Source organism: Gracilinanus agilis, chromosome 3 (assembly GCF_016433145.1).
Source record: "Gracilinanus agilis isolate LMUSP501 chromosome 3, AgileGrace, whole genome shotgun sequence".
Taxonomy (NCBI): domain Eukaryota; kingdom Metazoa; phylum Chordata; class Mammalia; order Didelphimorphia; family Didelphidae; genus Gracilinanus; species Gracilinanus agilis.
The window spans coordinates 364,034,801-364,046,874 of NC_058132.1; the positions used below are offsets into that span (position 1 = coordinate 364,034,801).

Below are 12,074 nucleotides of genomic sequence, written 5' to 3' on the forward strand. Positions count from 1 at the left end.
GGGGCAGCTGGGTAGCTCAGTGGAGTGAGAGTCAGGCCTAGAGACAGGAGGTCCTAGGTTCAAACCTGGCCTCAGCCACTTCCCAGCTGTGTGACCCTGGGCAAGTCACTTGACCCCCATTGCCCACCCTTGCCAATCTTCCACCTATGGGACAATGCACCAAAGTACAAGGGTTTAAAAAAAAAATAGTCCCTGCCATCAAAGAACTCACAATCTAATGGGGGGGGGGGGAGACAACAAGCAAACAAAGTATACAAATCATGCTATATATAGGATAATTAGGCAATAATGGACAGAAGAAAGGCACTCAGATTAAGAGGAGTCAGTTTAGACTTCTTGTAAAAGGTGGGATTTTAATTGGCACTTCAAAGAAACCAGGTAATTCATTAGATGGAATTTAGGAAGGGAGTACATTCAAGGCATGGGAGATACAGGGGGGGAAAAAACAACTCCCAAATGCCTGAAGCTGAGAGATGGAGTGTCTCATTCATGGAATAGCTAACAGGTTGAATTAAGTCAACATCTAAGACAAATTGGCAGTGATGAATTTTGCCCCTGTGATGGTAAACTAACGAAAACTAATAATTTTTAGTTAGATTTAATTCTTTAAGAGAAATATTATGTAATGACATGCTCTGAAATTATTAACCCTGAATATAAGGGGACTTCCTCTTAAAGTTTAAGAAAGCTCATAAAATGAATGTTTGCATTAATTTCTTTGAAGTGGAATCACCCATCAAAGTCTGCATAAAGTTAGTGGGCACAAAATAAGAAATATTTTTCAAGAGAAAAATTTTTTTTGATTGGAACCACTTATATAGAAAATATCTTGAAATATATCTGCTAATTTATTATTTATTTAAAATATTTTATTTTCCTAATTACATGTAATAATTTTCTACATACATTTTCTGAAATTAAGAGATCCAAATTATTTCCCTCCTTCCCTTCACTACCCCTCCTGGAAAAGACAAGCAGTTTGATCTGAGTTATACATATTATCATGGAAAACTTCCATATTAGTCATTGTTAAAAGCAAATACTCAAATATAATTCAAATTGTGTGAAAAATAGTGTACTTTCATCTATTTTCTGACGCCAACAGTTTTTTCTCTGGAGGTCAATAGCACTCTTTGTAACAAGTCCCTTGGAATTGCCATGGGTTATTATATTGCTGAGAAATGCTAAGTCTTTCACAATCTATTATACAGCATTGCTTTTGCTGTGTGTAGTGTTCTCCTGGCTCTGCTTACTTCACTTTGTATCAGTTCTTGTAAGTCTTTCCAGCTTTTTCAGAAATCATTCTGTTCATCATTTCTTAAAACATAATAGTATTCCATCACAATCACATATAGGCATTTGTTCCGCCATTGAGAAATTGATGGACATTACCATATTTTCCAATGCTTTGCCACCACAAAAAGAGCTGCCATATTTTTGTACAAGTAGAGGTCCCTCATCCCCTGTTTTATCTCTTTGGAAAACAAACCTAGTAGAGGTATTGCTGACTATGTACAGTTTTTTAGTCTTTTGGGCACAATTCAAAATTGTCCTCCAGAATGGTTGGATCAGTTGCTTTAGTATTCCGATTTTTCCACATCGCCTTCAACATTTATTTTATTCTTTTACTGCCATATTGACCAATCCGATAGATGTGAAGTGTGGTACCTCTGAGTTGTTTTTAATTTGCATTCTCTAATCAAGAGAAATTTAGAACATTTTTTCATATGATTATTGATAGCTTTGGTTTATTCATCTGAAAGCTGTTTGTTCATTTCCTTTGACCCTTTGTTAATTGGAGAGTGATGATTCATTCTTTTTAGAACTTTGAAGAAAAGGGGCCATGGGGCTGAAAAACACTTTTTTGAAATCTTATGTCTTAGGTATCTGTTAGATAAATGCATATACCACCAAGTTGAATAGGAGATTGTTGAAAGATTGATTAAAATAAAAAGCTCATTTTACTTCTATGTCCTGTTGTCAGCTCTGTTTGAGGAAGCCACTTTATCTCTCCTGAGCACTTTCCTATCTGGGATAAGAGCCAGTTTTAAGCACCCTTTATGCCGTGTATACATAATTCTTTAGGAAGAACACAGTACCTAGCATGAAAATGATTAACCATTTACCTTATTGACACCTGGGTAAATCAAGCAATCCTTTAAAAGGAATGAACTCTTTGGCATTAATTACCAACATCTCATGAAGCTCTGACAGGCAATGTGACTTACTCAAGGTTGTTTGGTGGAGTGGAAAAGGCAATTCTTGAAAACCTTGATTTGTGCCTCAGTCCTTCTGCTGGCCTTGGGCAAAGTCATTTAGAGTCTAGGATTTTCAGTTGTAAGTGGTATAAAATTCCAGTTAGGCCAAATAATCTGCAAGATTCTTTCTAGCTTCAAGAACTATACATTAAAAAAATAAAAAACACCTCTTCAGTTTTAGAAGCAATTCTGTGTATTGGTTCCAAGGTGGAAGAGCAGTAAGGGCTAGGCAATGGGGGATAAGTGACTTGCCCAGGGTCACATAGCTAGGAAGTATCTGAGGCCAGATCTGAAGTCAGGACCTCTGTTGTCTAAGCTTGGTTCTCATTCCATTGAGCTACCCAACTGCCCCCAGACTTAGTCTCTTTAAAACATCACACTTACCTTTTTTAATAACTAGAGGCCATGTGTGGTTATTCCACTTCAAAGTATTCATATTCTTGGTTAAAGGCAATATTGCTTCCCAAAATGAGACCATTCAGAAGTCAGTACTTAATTAGCCACATGAGATAATTTGTTCCAAAAGGCTCTGAGATTTTCTTAAAGGAAGTTATGATTAAAGCCTAACATTGGATAGTAGAAATAAGAAAAACCTTTTTTTTTTTAAACAAATTCAAAAAATATTTACTAATAGCTTACTGGTAAGAGAGATATGGTACACATCACTCCTAATTCTCTAGTTATTTCCTCCATAGTCTCCTCAGTCTGTTTTTGTTCCTAGATTAAGGCTCATGATTCTCTTGAACTCAGGAGTTTTGAGCTGAAGTAGGTATAAAGACTAATGGGAGTCTACCCTGAGTTTGGCACTGCCATGCTGAGCTCCTGGGAGTTGGAGGGCAGAGGCAGGGGAACCAGGATGCCTGCTTTCTTGGAGATCAGCAGGACCCATGAGTGGCAGCTGCATTAAAAAAAAACCTGTATCTTCCATCTTGGAATCAGTAGTGTGTATTGTTTCTAAGGCTGAAGAGCAGTAAGGGCTAGGCAGTGGGGGTTAAATGATTTGCCCACAGTCACACAGCTAGGAAGGATCCAGATGCAGATTTGAACCCAGGACCTCCTGCCTCTAGACCTGGCTTCTCAATCCACTGTCACCTACCTACCCTGAATGACTGATTTTTATTGTAATTGCCATTGAAATTTTGACTTTATAAGGTTCAAATTTCCTAATTGCCTAAATTCTAAATTTAAATAATTCTAAGGTTCATCAATTTATATATAATAAATAGGTTTAAAGAAGGTCACAACTATGGAAAACTATTTCTAGCTCAGTTCAGTGTTTCATTGTTTGATTTCCTGTGTAAGTGGTACTTTACCTGCATTGGTTTCCTTTCATTTTTAATAATAATAAAGGAACCATCACTCTTTTTACTCTCCTAGTAGTCAAAATTTATTTCCCTAGAAAATAAACTAGACTAGTTTCCTACTGGGCAGATCTAGTAGAATTACTTTTTAACTCATTGTCCAGGGGAGCTTGATGAAGTCTGTAGATGGCTCCACTATAGAAGATGACTGATTTTTCAGTGGATATTCAGTCAGTAAATAAATATGATCTAAGCAACTACTATGTGCCTTTATCTAATTCCTTTCATGTACCAGTCACTGTTCTAAATCCTATGTTGATTATAAAGATGTATAAAACAAATGATTTGTCCTTGATAAGCTTAGAATCTCATGATGGAAACAAAAAACTATTCACAAAATTTAAGTATCTAACACTAGGTAATATGTGTAAAAAAGGGCATTGTAAATGAAGATAGAAAATCTAGTTGGCAATCTCAACTCCTTATTTACCTATGTGACCTTAGGCAAATTATTTGTCCTCTTTTGGCATCAGGTTATTTATATATAAAGATTGGTTGGACTAAAAGCCAAGTCCCCTTCCAAATCTATATCCTATCTATGAAGCATACTTGGGAAAAATTAACATCTGAGTCAAAGGAATGGATTTCTTTTATTTCTAGAGCTTGCCATCTAGTTTATAAATTTTGTTGGTGGAGAAGCAAAATTTATAAATGAAAATAGTGTTAACCATTTGCTTCATAAAGATGAATACTTCAGCAGAGCATTAGTGGGAACACAGTGGGAAGAGTACTTAGTATATGTTGATGTGTATGTGATCAGGGTTTACCTGAGGGAATAGATGCATAGAGAACCAGACTTATAGATGGGAGGTCCTGGGTTTAATTCTGGCCTCAGACACTTCCTAGTGTGTGACTTTGGGAAAGTCACAACCCTCACCTTAGCCTCACCCTTACCACTCTTCTGCCTTGGGACCAATACTTAGTATTGATGCTAAGATTCAAGGGAAAAGTTTTTTTTTAAAGTAGTTTATGACAGAGAATGCTTCTATAGAATCCTTCTTTTTCCAGTTTTTCCCTTATCTTGACTTCCACTGCTAAGATTTTATCGTGTACATGAATCATTGGATGATGGATTAGAAATGGGAACTAACTAGAAGTCATAAAAGTCACAGGCTTTCTTGGTATCATGTCAAGAGAATGAGAGTAATTCATGTTGGGTGATGGCAAATTGTGGGAAGACGTGGAAAAAATAGATACACAAGATGGACAAGTATAGAGGAAATGTGATTGTTGTTAGTCAAAATACAGGTATCCCCTCCACATCACAATTTTCCCCATCATAGTTGTCATACCATGGATCTGCATAAGAAATTAAATGGAATCTTTAAAGAGTTTTGTGGTAGCTTCAGATGACACATAAAGATTGGTAGACAATACAGAAAGAATTTGAAAACCCATATTTACTGAACATTGACCTACATATAGCCTCTGACCAGATATTTTACTCTACAATAAGATACTATAAAAACCTTATAAAAGAAAAAAGAAAAAATTCAGACATCTTCTGGTATAAAGGAGGAGCCAAAAATTTTATGTAGATTTTTCTTGTCATGGGGATGCCATATCCCTAAGCCCTGCAATGTTGAAGGAATATCTGTACCTTCATTAATATCATAAATTATGGTATGGAAGATAGACATGAATTTCTTTTAGCTATAAAACTTATAAAAGCTTCTGAGGTTGCAGGTCATTAGCATTTTTGCTTTTGTGTTTCTTGGTAGTAAGCAGTCTTTAATTCTAGTCCTGTGCCTAGAAAAATAAGACAGAACAGTGAGTGCCACTGTAATCTAGATTGTAGTAATATAGACTGTAGATTACTAGACTGTAATCCCAACTCCTCAGTCATGTCCCAGAAAACTTCATTTTGGAAGTTTATTCCAGCCTTGTAATTCACACCTTGAAAGAATCCTTAGCCACTTTGCTCTCCTGATTAGATATTTCCTGCCAGATCTTTCATTTTAGAAAGGAGCTCAGCGCAGCAATCTCTTCATTTCTCTAAAAGCTTAATAAATACGTGTTTTTTGCCTAGTTTTGACACCTGGACAAAAATCAAACAGGGGAGAGTAAACTAAAATGCAATAAGGATAAGTATAATTACAAGAAACTGTATTTGTTTTCAGATACTTTGGGAGTTTCATGACTACTAGGCATATGTAAAGTAGTTTCAGATAACTGTGGGTGATTTGTAGTGATAATTATTGGTGAAGTTAACAGTTTCCCACTTCCTCATTTATGTGCTTTATTGCTTTTCTCCAGTTAATATTTATATTCTGCTTTGACCCACAGATAATACTCTAGAGAATATTAAAACTCACTTCTCTCAAACCTCTTATGTCTATTTCTGTTTGAATTTTTTTTATTATGCTGAACTTCTATAGTATCTATTATTCTTTTATATGTATTTATGTATATATGCTAAAGGATACAAGTGATGCCCAATTTGCTGTTGAACATTTCTTCAAATTCCCTGAATCTTCAAATCCTTATTTTCCAGGATCACCATCTTGATTGCTTCATTCACCCACAATGTGTTGTGTGGAGGCCATACCTTAGATCTCACCATCATCAAAATGAGCTTAAACTTTGGAATTCATTTTCTAAAACCTGATTGTTTTTCATATTTCATTTTTTTCCACTCTTCCTAAACTGAGTCCAGCATTATTTTGAATACTACGTCTTTCCCTCTTCTCCCTGTCCAACATAGCTGCATTGTCATTTCTTTCTTCTTTGCAGCTGTGTACCCAGACCATCTTGCCATTTTTTTCTATATCATATCTTGAGTTTCATATCCTTGAACTGCAGAGTCCATGCCACTTACCCTTGGGAAAGCTAATCCATTCATCTTTAGGTGACACTGTCTGAAGCTGAGACATTTTAATTTTGATAGAGGATTAAGTGCAAACCAGCCCACTTAGCCTGATTTATATATCCGGTCTCATAACAAGTTCCACCTTTACATCCTATTCAGTCATCCATCTTGCCATTTAGCAGGCCAAAGGAACTAGAACAGAGATTATGGGAAGGGAAGTTAATATGAAATACCTGGAAAAGTCAGTGGGAGAACACACAAACACACACACACACACATCACTTCTATTGCCTGCTGCTTTGGGGAGTGATAGAGAGAGAGAGAGAGAGAACATGGATAAAAAGTATCAGAAAATGATTATTAAAAGTTAGACCTACATATTATCTGAAAAAAAACATAATAATAATAAAAAGAAAAATTGATGAAGTCACAAATTTTGAGAATGCTTTGCTGAACAGTTTATATTTTATCCATGAGTTAATGGTTTTGAGTAAGAGTGACATGGTCAGATCAAATCTGTGTATGGGATAGAATAGAGAGAGAAAAGAGTGAAGTAAGTGAAAAAAAAACAACTAAGAAAATAATTTTAGTAGTCTAAATGAGGGTCTAAAACAAGGTTGAGGTTATGAGTGAAGAGAAAGGCCAGGTGCTGTAGCTATTGTAGAGATATAAGACACAGCTTGGAAATGGTAGCTATGTAGGGGGAAGGGACAACAAGAGAGCTGGATTGAAAATCTAGGTGACAGTAGGGCTGGTCATGCCTTGGTGTTCTCAGTACAGATAGGAATATTGAGGTTTTTTTTCCCCTTCATTAGCTTTTATTTCCAAATTATTCATTATTGTAAGTAAATAACCATATAAAACCAAAACCCTAAATCATATACCCAAATAAACAGGTGATTAATCATATGTTCTCATCTGCATTTATGCTCCAACAGTTCTTTCTCTGGAGGTGTGGATAGTATTCTTTTTCATAAGTCTAAGTAGGGGAGGCTTCTTGACATGGTTGGTTGTTTATTTTCCTAAGCACTTTTGTCTGTTTTCTTTTTTCTTCCTTTCACATCAATGACATTTCCTTTCCTGACTTCTTTTTTGACCCCTCTTCAATGATTTTTACTGAGGCATCACTCATCTTTTGCCCCTGAAGTTTGGCTCTAAGTTTTGTGCTGAGACCTTTCCTTTCACTGCACTTACTCCCTTGGTAATCTTGTCTTCTTCGTGTTTACTTGTTATCTCTGTACAGATGACCTCTCAATCATATGCACTAATCTCTCTTGAACAACAGTCATGCATCACCAAGTACTAGAAATCTCCTGAATTTCCTGGATTTCAATCTCAAATTCATTTTTCTTAAATATAAACTCATCCCCCCAAAATTCCTCCCCTTCTCTGAACTGTTGAACTGATCAACATCTTCCCTCTCATCCAGGTTCATAACCTCTGAGTCACCCTCACCCCAATATCCAATTAGTTACAGTGTCTTATGGATTCTCTACCTCTATATCTTCTCATCTGTAGCCTCTGTTTCACTAACTTGGTGACTTTATTTCCATTTTTTACTACATTCCACAATAATGCTGTTATGAATATTTTGGTAAATATGAGGAGGGATTTTTTATGTGCTTTTTTTGTATTGTTGTCTTTTACTACTTGAAACATTTACCTATGTGTGCCTCTTTTTTGTACTCTTCTAGTGTTCTTGGATTTTGTCCTCTATTGCCCTAAAACCTCCCTAAGCACCTTTGCCACTTGGGTCTACTAGTCCCTTTCCATTCCACCTATCCCTCTAGGTATATGATTTATACTTGGCTTAAACTAAATTAATATTAAATTAACATAATTAATGTTTGCATTTTGATACAATATTGTTCAAAAGAAAGATTTTAAGTATGGGAGGTCAATAGAGATGTCTGGAGAGGGGCTTCCTGGAACAGCTTTCTGGTGCTTCTGCAGTTATACCTAAGAGGTAAAATACATTTTTAAAAACTTCTATGCATAACACCTTTAACTGAAAGTGTGAACCCCATTCTATTTTCTAACATCCTCAGTATGCTTATTTGAAATTTATAAGGTGTTAACCCAAAGAAGCCAGGTTCCTATATAAAAAGCTTTGAGTGTTTAGTGGAATGATTTTATCTTTGCATAAGTCATTTGGCAGCAAATTTGAAGATAGGCTGTATGGCAACATTAACTGCAAGTTTATTTAGCATGAAAGTGTCCTTAACATTTCTCATTTCCCCTCAAGAGATATGAATATAACTTTTTACAAAATCAATGTTTTCTTTTCTCAATTATTAACTCTTTATTTTGTATTTTTATTGCTTTTCTGAGGAGGGTGTGAATAATTCTTGGTAACCAAGAAAAGAGAAATTTAAACTTTTAAGATCTATAATGTATGTGTGCATATCTACATATAGCTATCTAATAATATACTTTGGTGTCGATTATTCAATTTCTGGTATTACTTTTCAAATTTTTGTTTGTTATTTTAAAACATTGCAACATTTTGTCCTTAACCTTAATCAGAGTCTGACGTGTGTTCTGTCTAAATGGCATCAGATGCGGTATCTCTCTTTAGTTCTTTGTGGTTTCCTGTTTTTTCATACATAGAGAAAAGCCTTTGAGACATTAGGCATCATCTCTTCTTATAATTTTCTTTAGTTTAAACTTCAGAATCATACTACAAGAGGTCCTTGTGTTCTGAAGAATGTGAACTGGCATCATGAGCTCATCTAATTTCTTGAGAAGCCTTACAACACTTCAGCTCACAGGGATTTTTTCCTTCCTAAACTCCAGTAACCATTTATTGAATATTCCAATATTCAGCACTTGATTGTATACCAGTGTGTCCTTTTTTAGTCTTTCATGTCTATGTCCTATTTCCCTACCTCTATTGTTAAGCCCCTTAGGGACAGACATGGTGGTTTGTCACTGCAAAGCAATGATAATGGTACCTATGGTAACAGATAAGAATACCAAAGGAGAAAAAAATAGAGCTCAGGGGTATACCCAAAGTTAGGGGACAAAATATGATGACTTAGAGAAATTGTCACATAGGTGGGAGGAGAGCTGGGGGAAAAAAAAAAACTCCAAGGGAGGACAAAATATGTAGGAGAGATAAGCAGAAAGTATGTAGGAGAACCACTCAGCCAACCATTTCAGAAGCTGCCACTCTGTCTAAAGTATTGCTTTGTACATTGCAGACATTCAGGAGATATTTGTTGAATGAAATATTAAAACATATTATCAATTTAGAGGTTATTTTTTTCCAAAGAAAAAAATTTCCTATAGTGGTCTTCCATTTTTTCTTATGTGTTTTGAACTATGTGCATTCATTTTATTTGACTATGCTTATTTTTTTGAGTGTTTTTACACCTCTCTTTCTTTCATCCAGGTTAGCTTTCTGACAATAATATTTAAACACTGATTATCTTCTGTTTCTATGAGGGAGAAACATGAGTAGGGCTAAAAGCTTGCCTGCAGTCAATAGTTAATGCCGTGTGTACACTGATATACTTCAGGAAGTGATCATTCTAGGACTTTGACTTAGTACCCTCCTTTATCATATTTGCAAAATTACTTTGTCTCTACAATATTACTTGGAAAGTGAATTTGGTTTTGGTTTCTCAAATTCTCATAATGAATGGAAAAGGAAGTAACTGTTATTGAAAAGCACAAGAAGTTTCATCTGTTCTAAATTATGGGAAGTTTTTTTGTTAACTATTTGTCTTTTAGTACAGTGCCGTTATATGAATTTAAAGATTGGGCTGTGGCATATCGTAAGTGACATTGATTGAATTGTTCATATTTATTCTTATATAGGACTATCGTACCATGGAAAGTATTCAGGCAGTGTCTTCATGAGGTTCATCAAATTAGCTCTGGCTTGGAAGCAATGGCTCTAAAATCAACGATTGATTTGACATGCAATGATTACATTTCAATTTTTGAATTTGATATTTTCACCAGGCTATTTCAGGTAAGCTTTTCTGTATGATTCTTCCTCTCCACCTCTTCTGCATACCACAACTTATAACACAATTTTATTCTATCACAATTATATGCCAAAACTTATTCAGTCATTCCCCAGTTGATGAGCATCCCCCCCAGTTTCCAATTTTTTTGCTACCACAAGAACTCTTATAAATAGTTTTTGTACATGTGAGGGTCCTTTCTTTCCCTCCTCTGATCTCTTTGGGAGACATACCTAGTAGTAGTATTGTTAGATCAAATGTTAATGCACAGTTCTGTAACCTTTTATGTTCTTTAGAATGGTTGTACTAGTTCATTACTCCTTCAACAATTCATTAATGTGCTTATTTTTCCTCAATCCCTCTAGCTTTTATCATATTTTATTACCATGATGGTATTTCAGAGTTATTTTAATTTGCCTTTCCCTAATCAATAGCAATTAAGAACATTTTTTTCATATGTCTTTGGAGAGCTAGCTTTGGTGTCTTCTGAAAACTCCTGGTTCAGATCCTTTGACCATTTATTGATTGGGGAATTTTAATTTCTTTTATTTGTATAAATTTCACTCAATTCTAATTAAGAAATGAGGTCTTTATTAGAGAAACTTGCTTTAAAATTTTTTGAAATTACTTCATTGGCTGTGGTATCATTTGGTAGCAAAATTTACTTTCCCTGAATATCTCTTTCAGTTGGGGCTAATTTTGCTTTTGCTTTGTCTGAGATCATGATTTAACTATGCTTGCCCTCCTCAATTCAACTGAAGCATGACAGACAGACTGTACTTCAGCCCTCCATTTTAACTCTGTGTATGTCTTTCTACCCTAAGTATGTCTCTTACACATAACATGTTTTTGAATTCTAATTTCCAATCCATTCTGCTATCTTCTTCCATTATCTAGATTACTTTATTCCATTCAGCTTCACAGTTATGATCACTAACAATTCATTTCACTCCCTCCCATTTTCTCCTATTTATCCTTCTTATTTTAGCCTTTCCTTTCTCTTCATGATCTGTCTTGCTTTTGACAACGGCCTCTTCTAATTTTCATTCCCTCTTTTAATCCCCATTTCATATATCTTATCTCTTTCCCATACTATATCTTATTGATTAAATTAGGTTTCTTTACTCATCTGAGTGTGTATGCATGTTCTTCCCTCTTTGAGCCAATTTTGAACAGAATGAGGTTCAAACACTAACCCTTCTATTTCCCTCTCTTCTATAAAAGATTATCCTCTCATGCCTTTTTCATTTTCCTCCATCCTACCTCTCCTTTCTCCCTTCTTCTGTGACTGAGTTGACAAATCCATGGCACTTGTGCCTCCACATGTCAGAGAGGCTGCTTTGTTCTCCCTCTCTACCTCCTCTGAGGGCAATTTTTACATGTCCCATCCCTCAGTCCAGCAGCCCAAAGCGAGTACTTCTTCCCTCCACTGTCTGAAGTAATGTAGGGGCTCACAGGCAGTTTGAGTGTGCAGTATGGGCAAAACATCTCTAAAATGTTTGCCATCACTGTTCTAGGACATCGCTCTAACTCCTAAATTCTTAATATAATTCTTAATATAATATAATTGACTCATACTTGTGCCTTCTCTCCATTAAACTCCTTCTGACTACCATGGTAGTGATAAAGTTCTTCTTATATGTGAATGCTAATTGTTTAACTCTATTGATTC

The 12,074-nt window shown here is 35.5% G+C and overlaps 1 protein-coding gene across 1 annotated transcript in view; it reads left to right on the forward strand.

Moving 5' to 3' along the window:
- CBLB (Cbl proto-oncogene B) overlaps window positions 1-12,074 on the forward strand; it is a 223,101-nt gene that overhangs the window by 103,821 nt on the left and 107,206 nt on the right. The window contains exon 5 of the mRNA XM_044670113.1: window positions 10,251-10,407. Coding sequence (XP_044526048.1) covers window positions 10,251-10,407 — 157 coding nt within the window. The remainder of the gene's footprint in view (window positions 1-10,250; window positions 10,408-12,074) is intronic.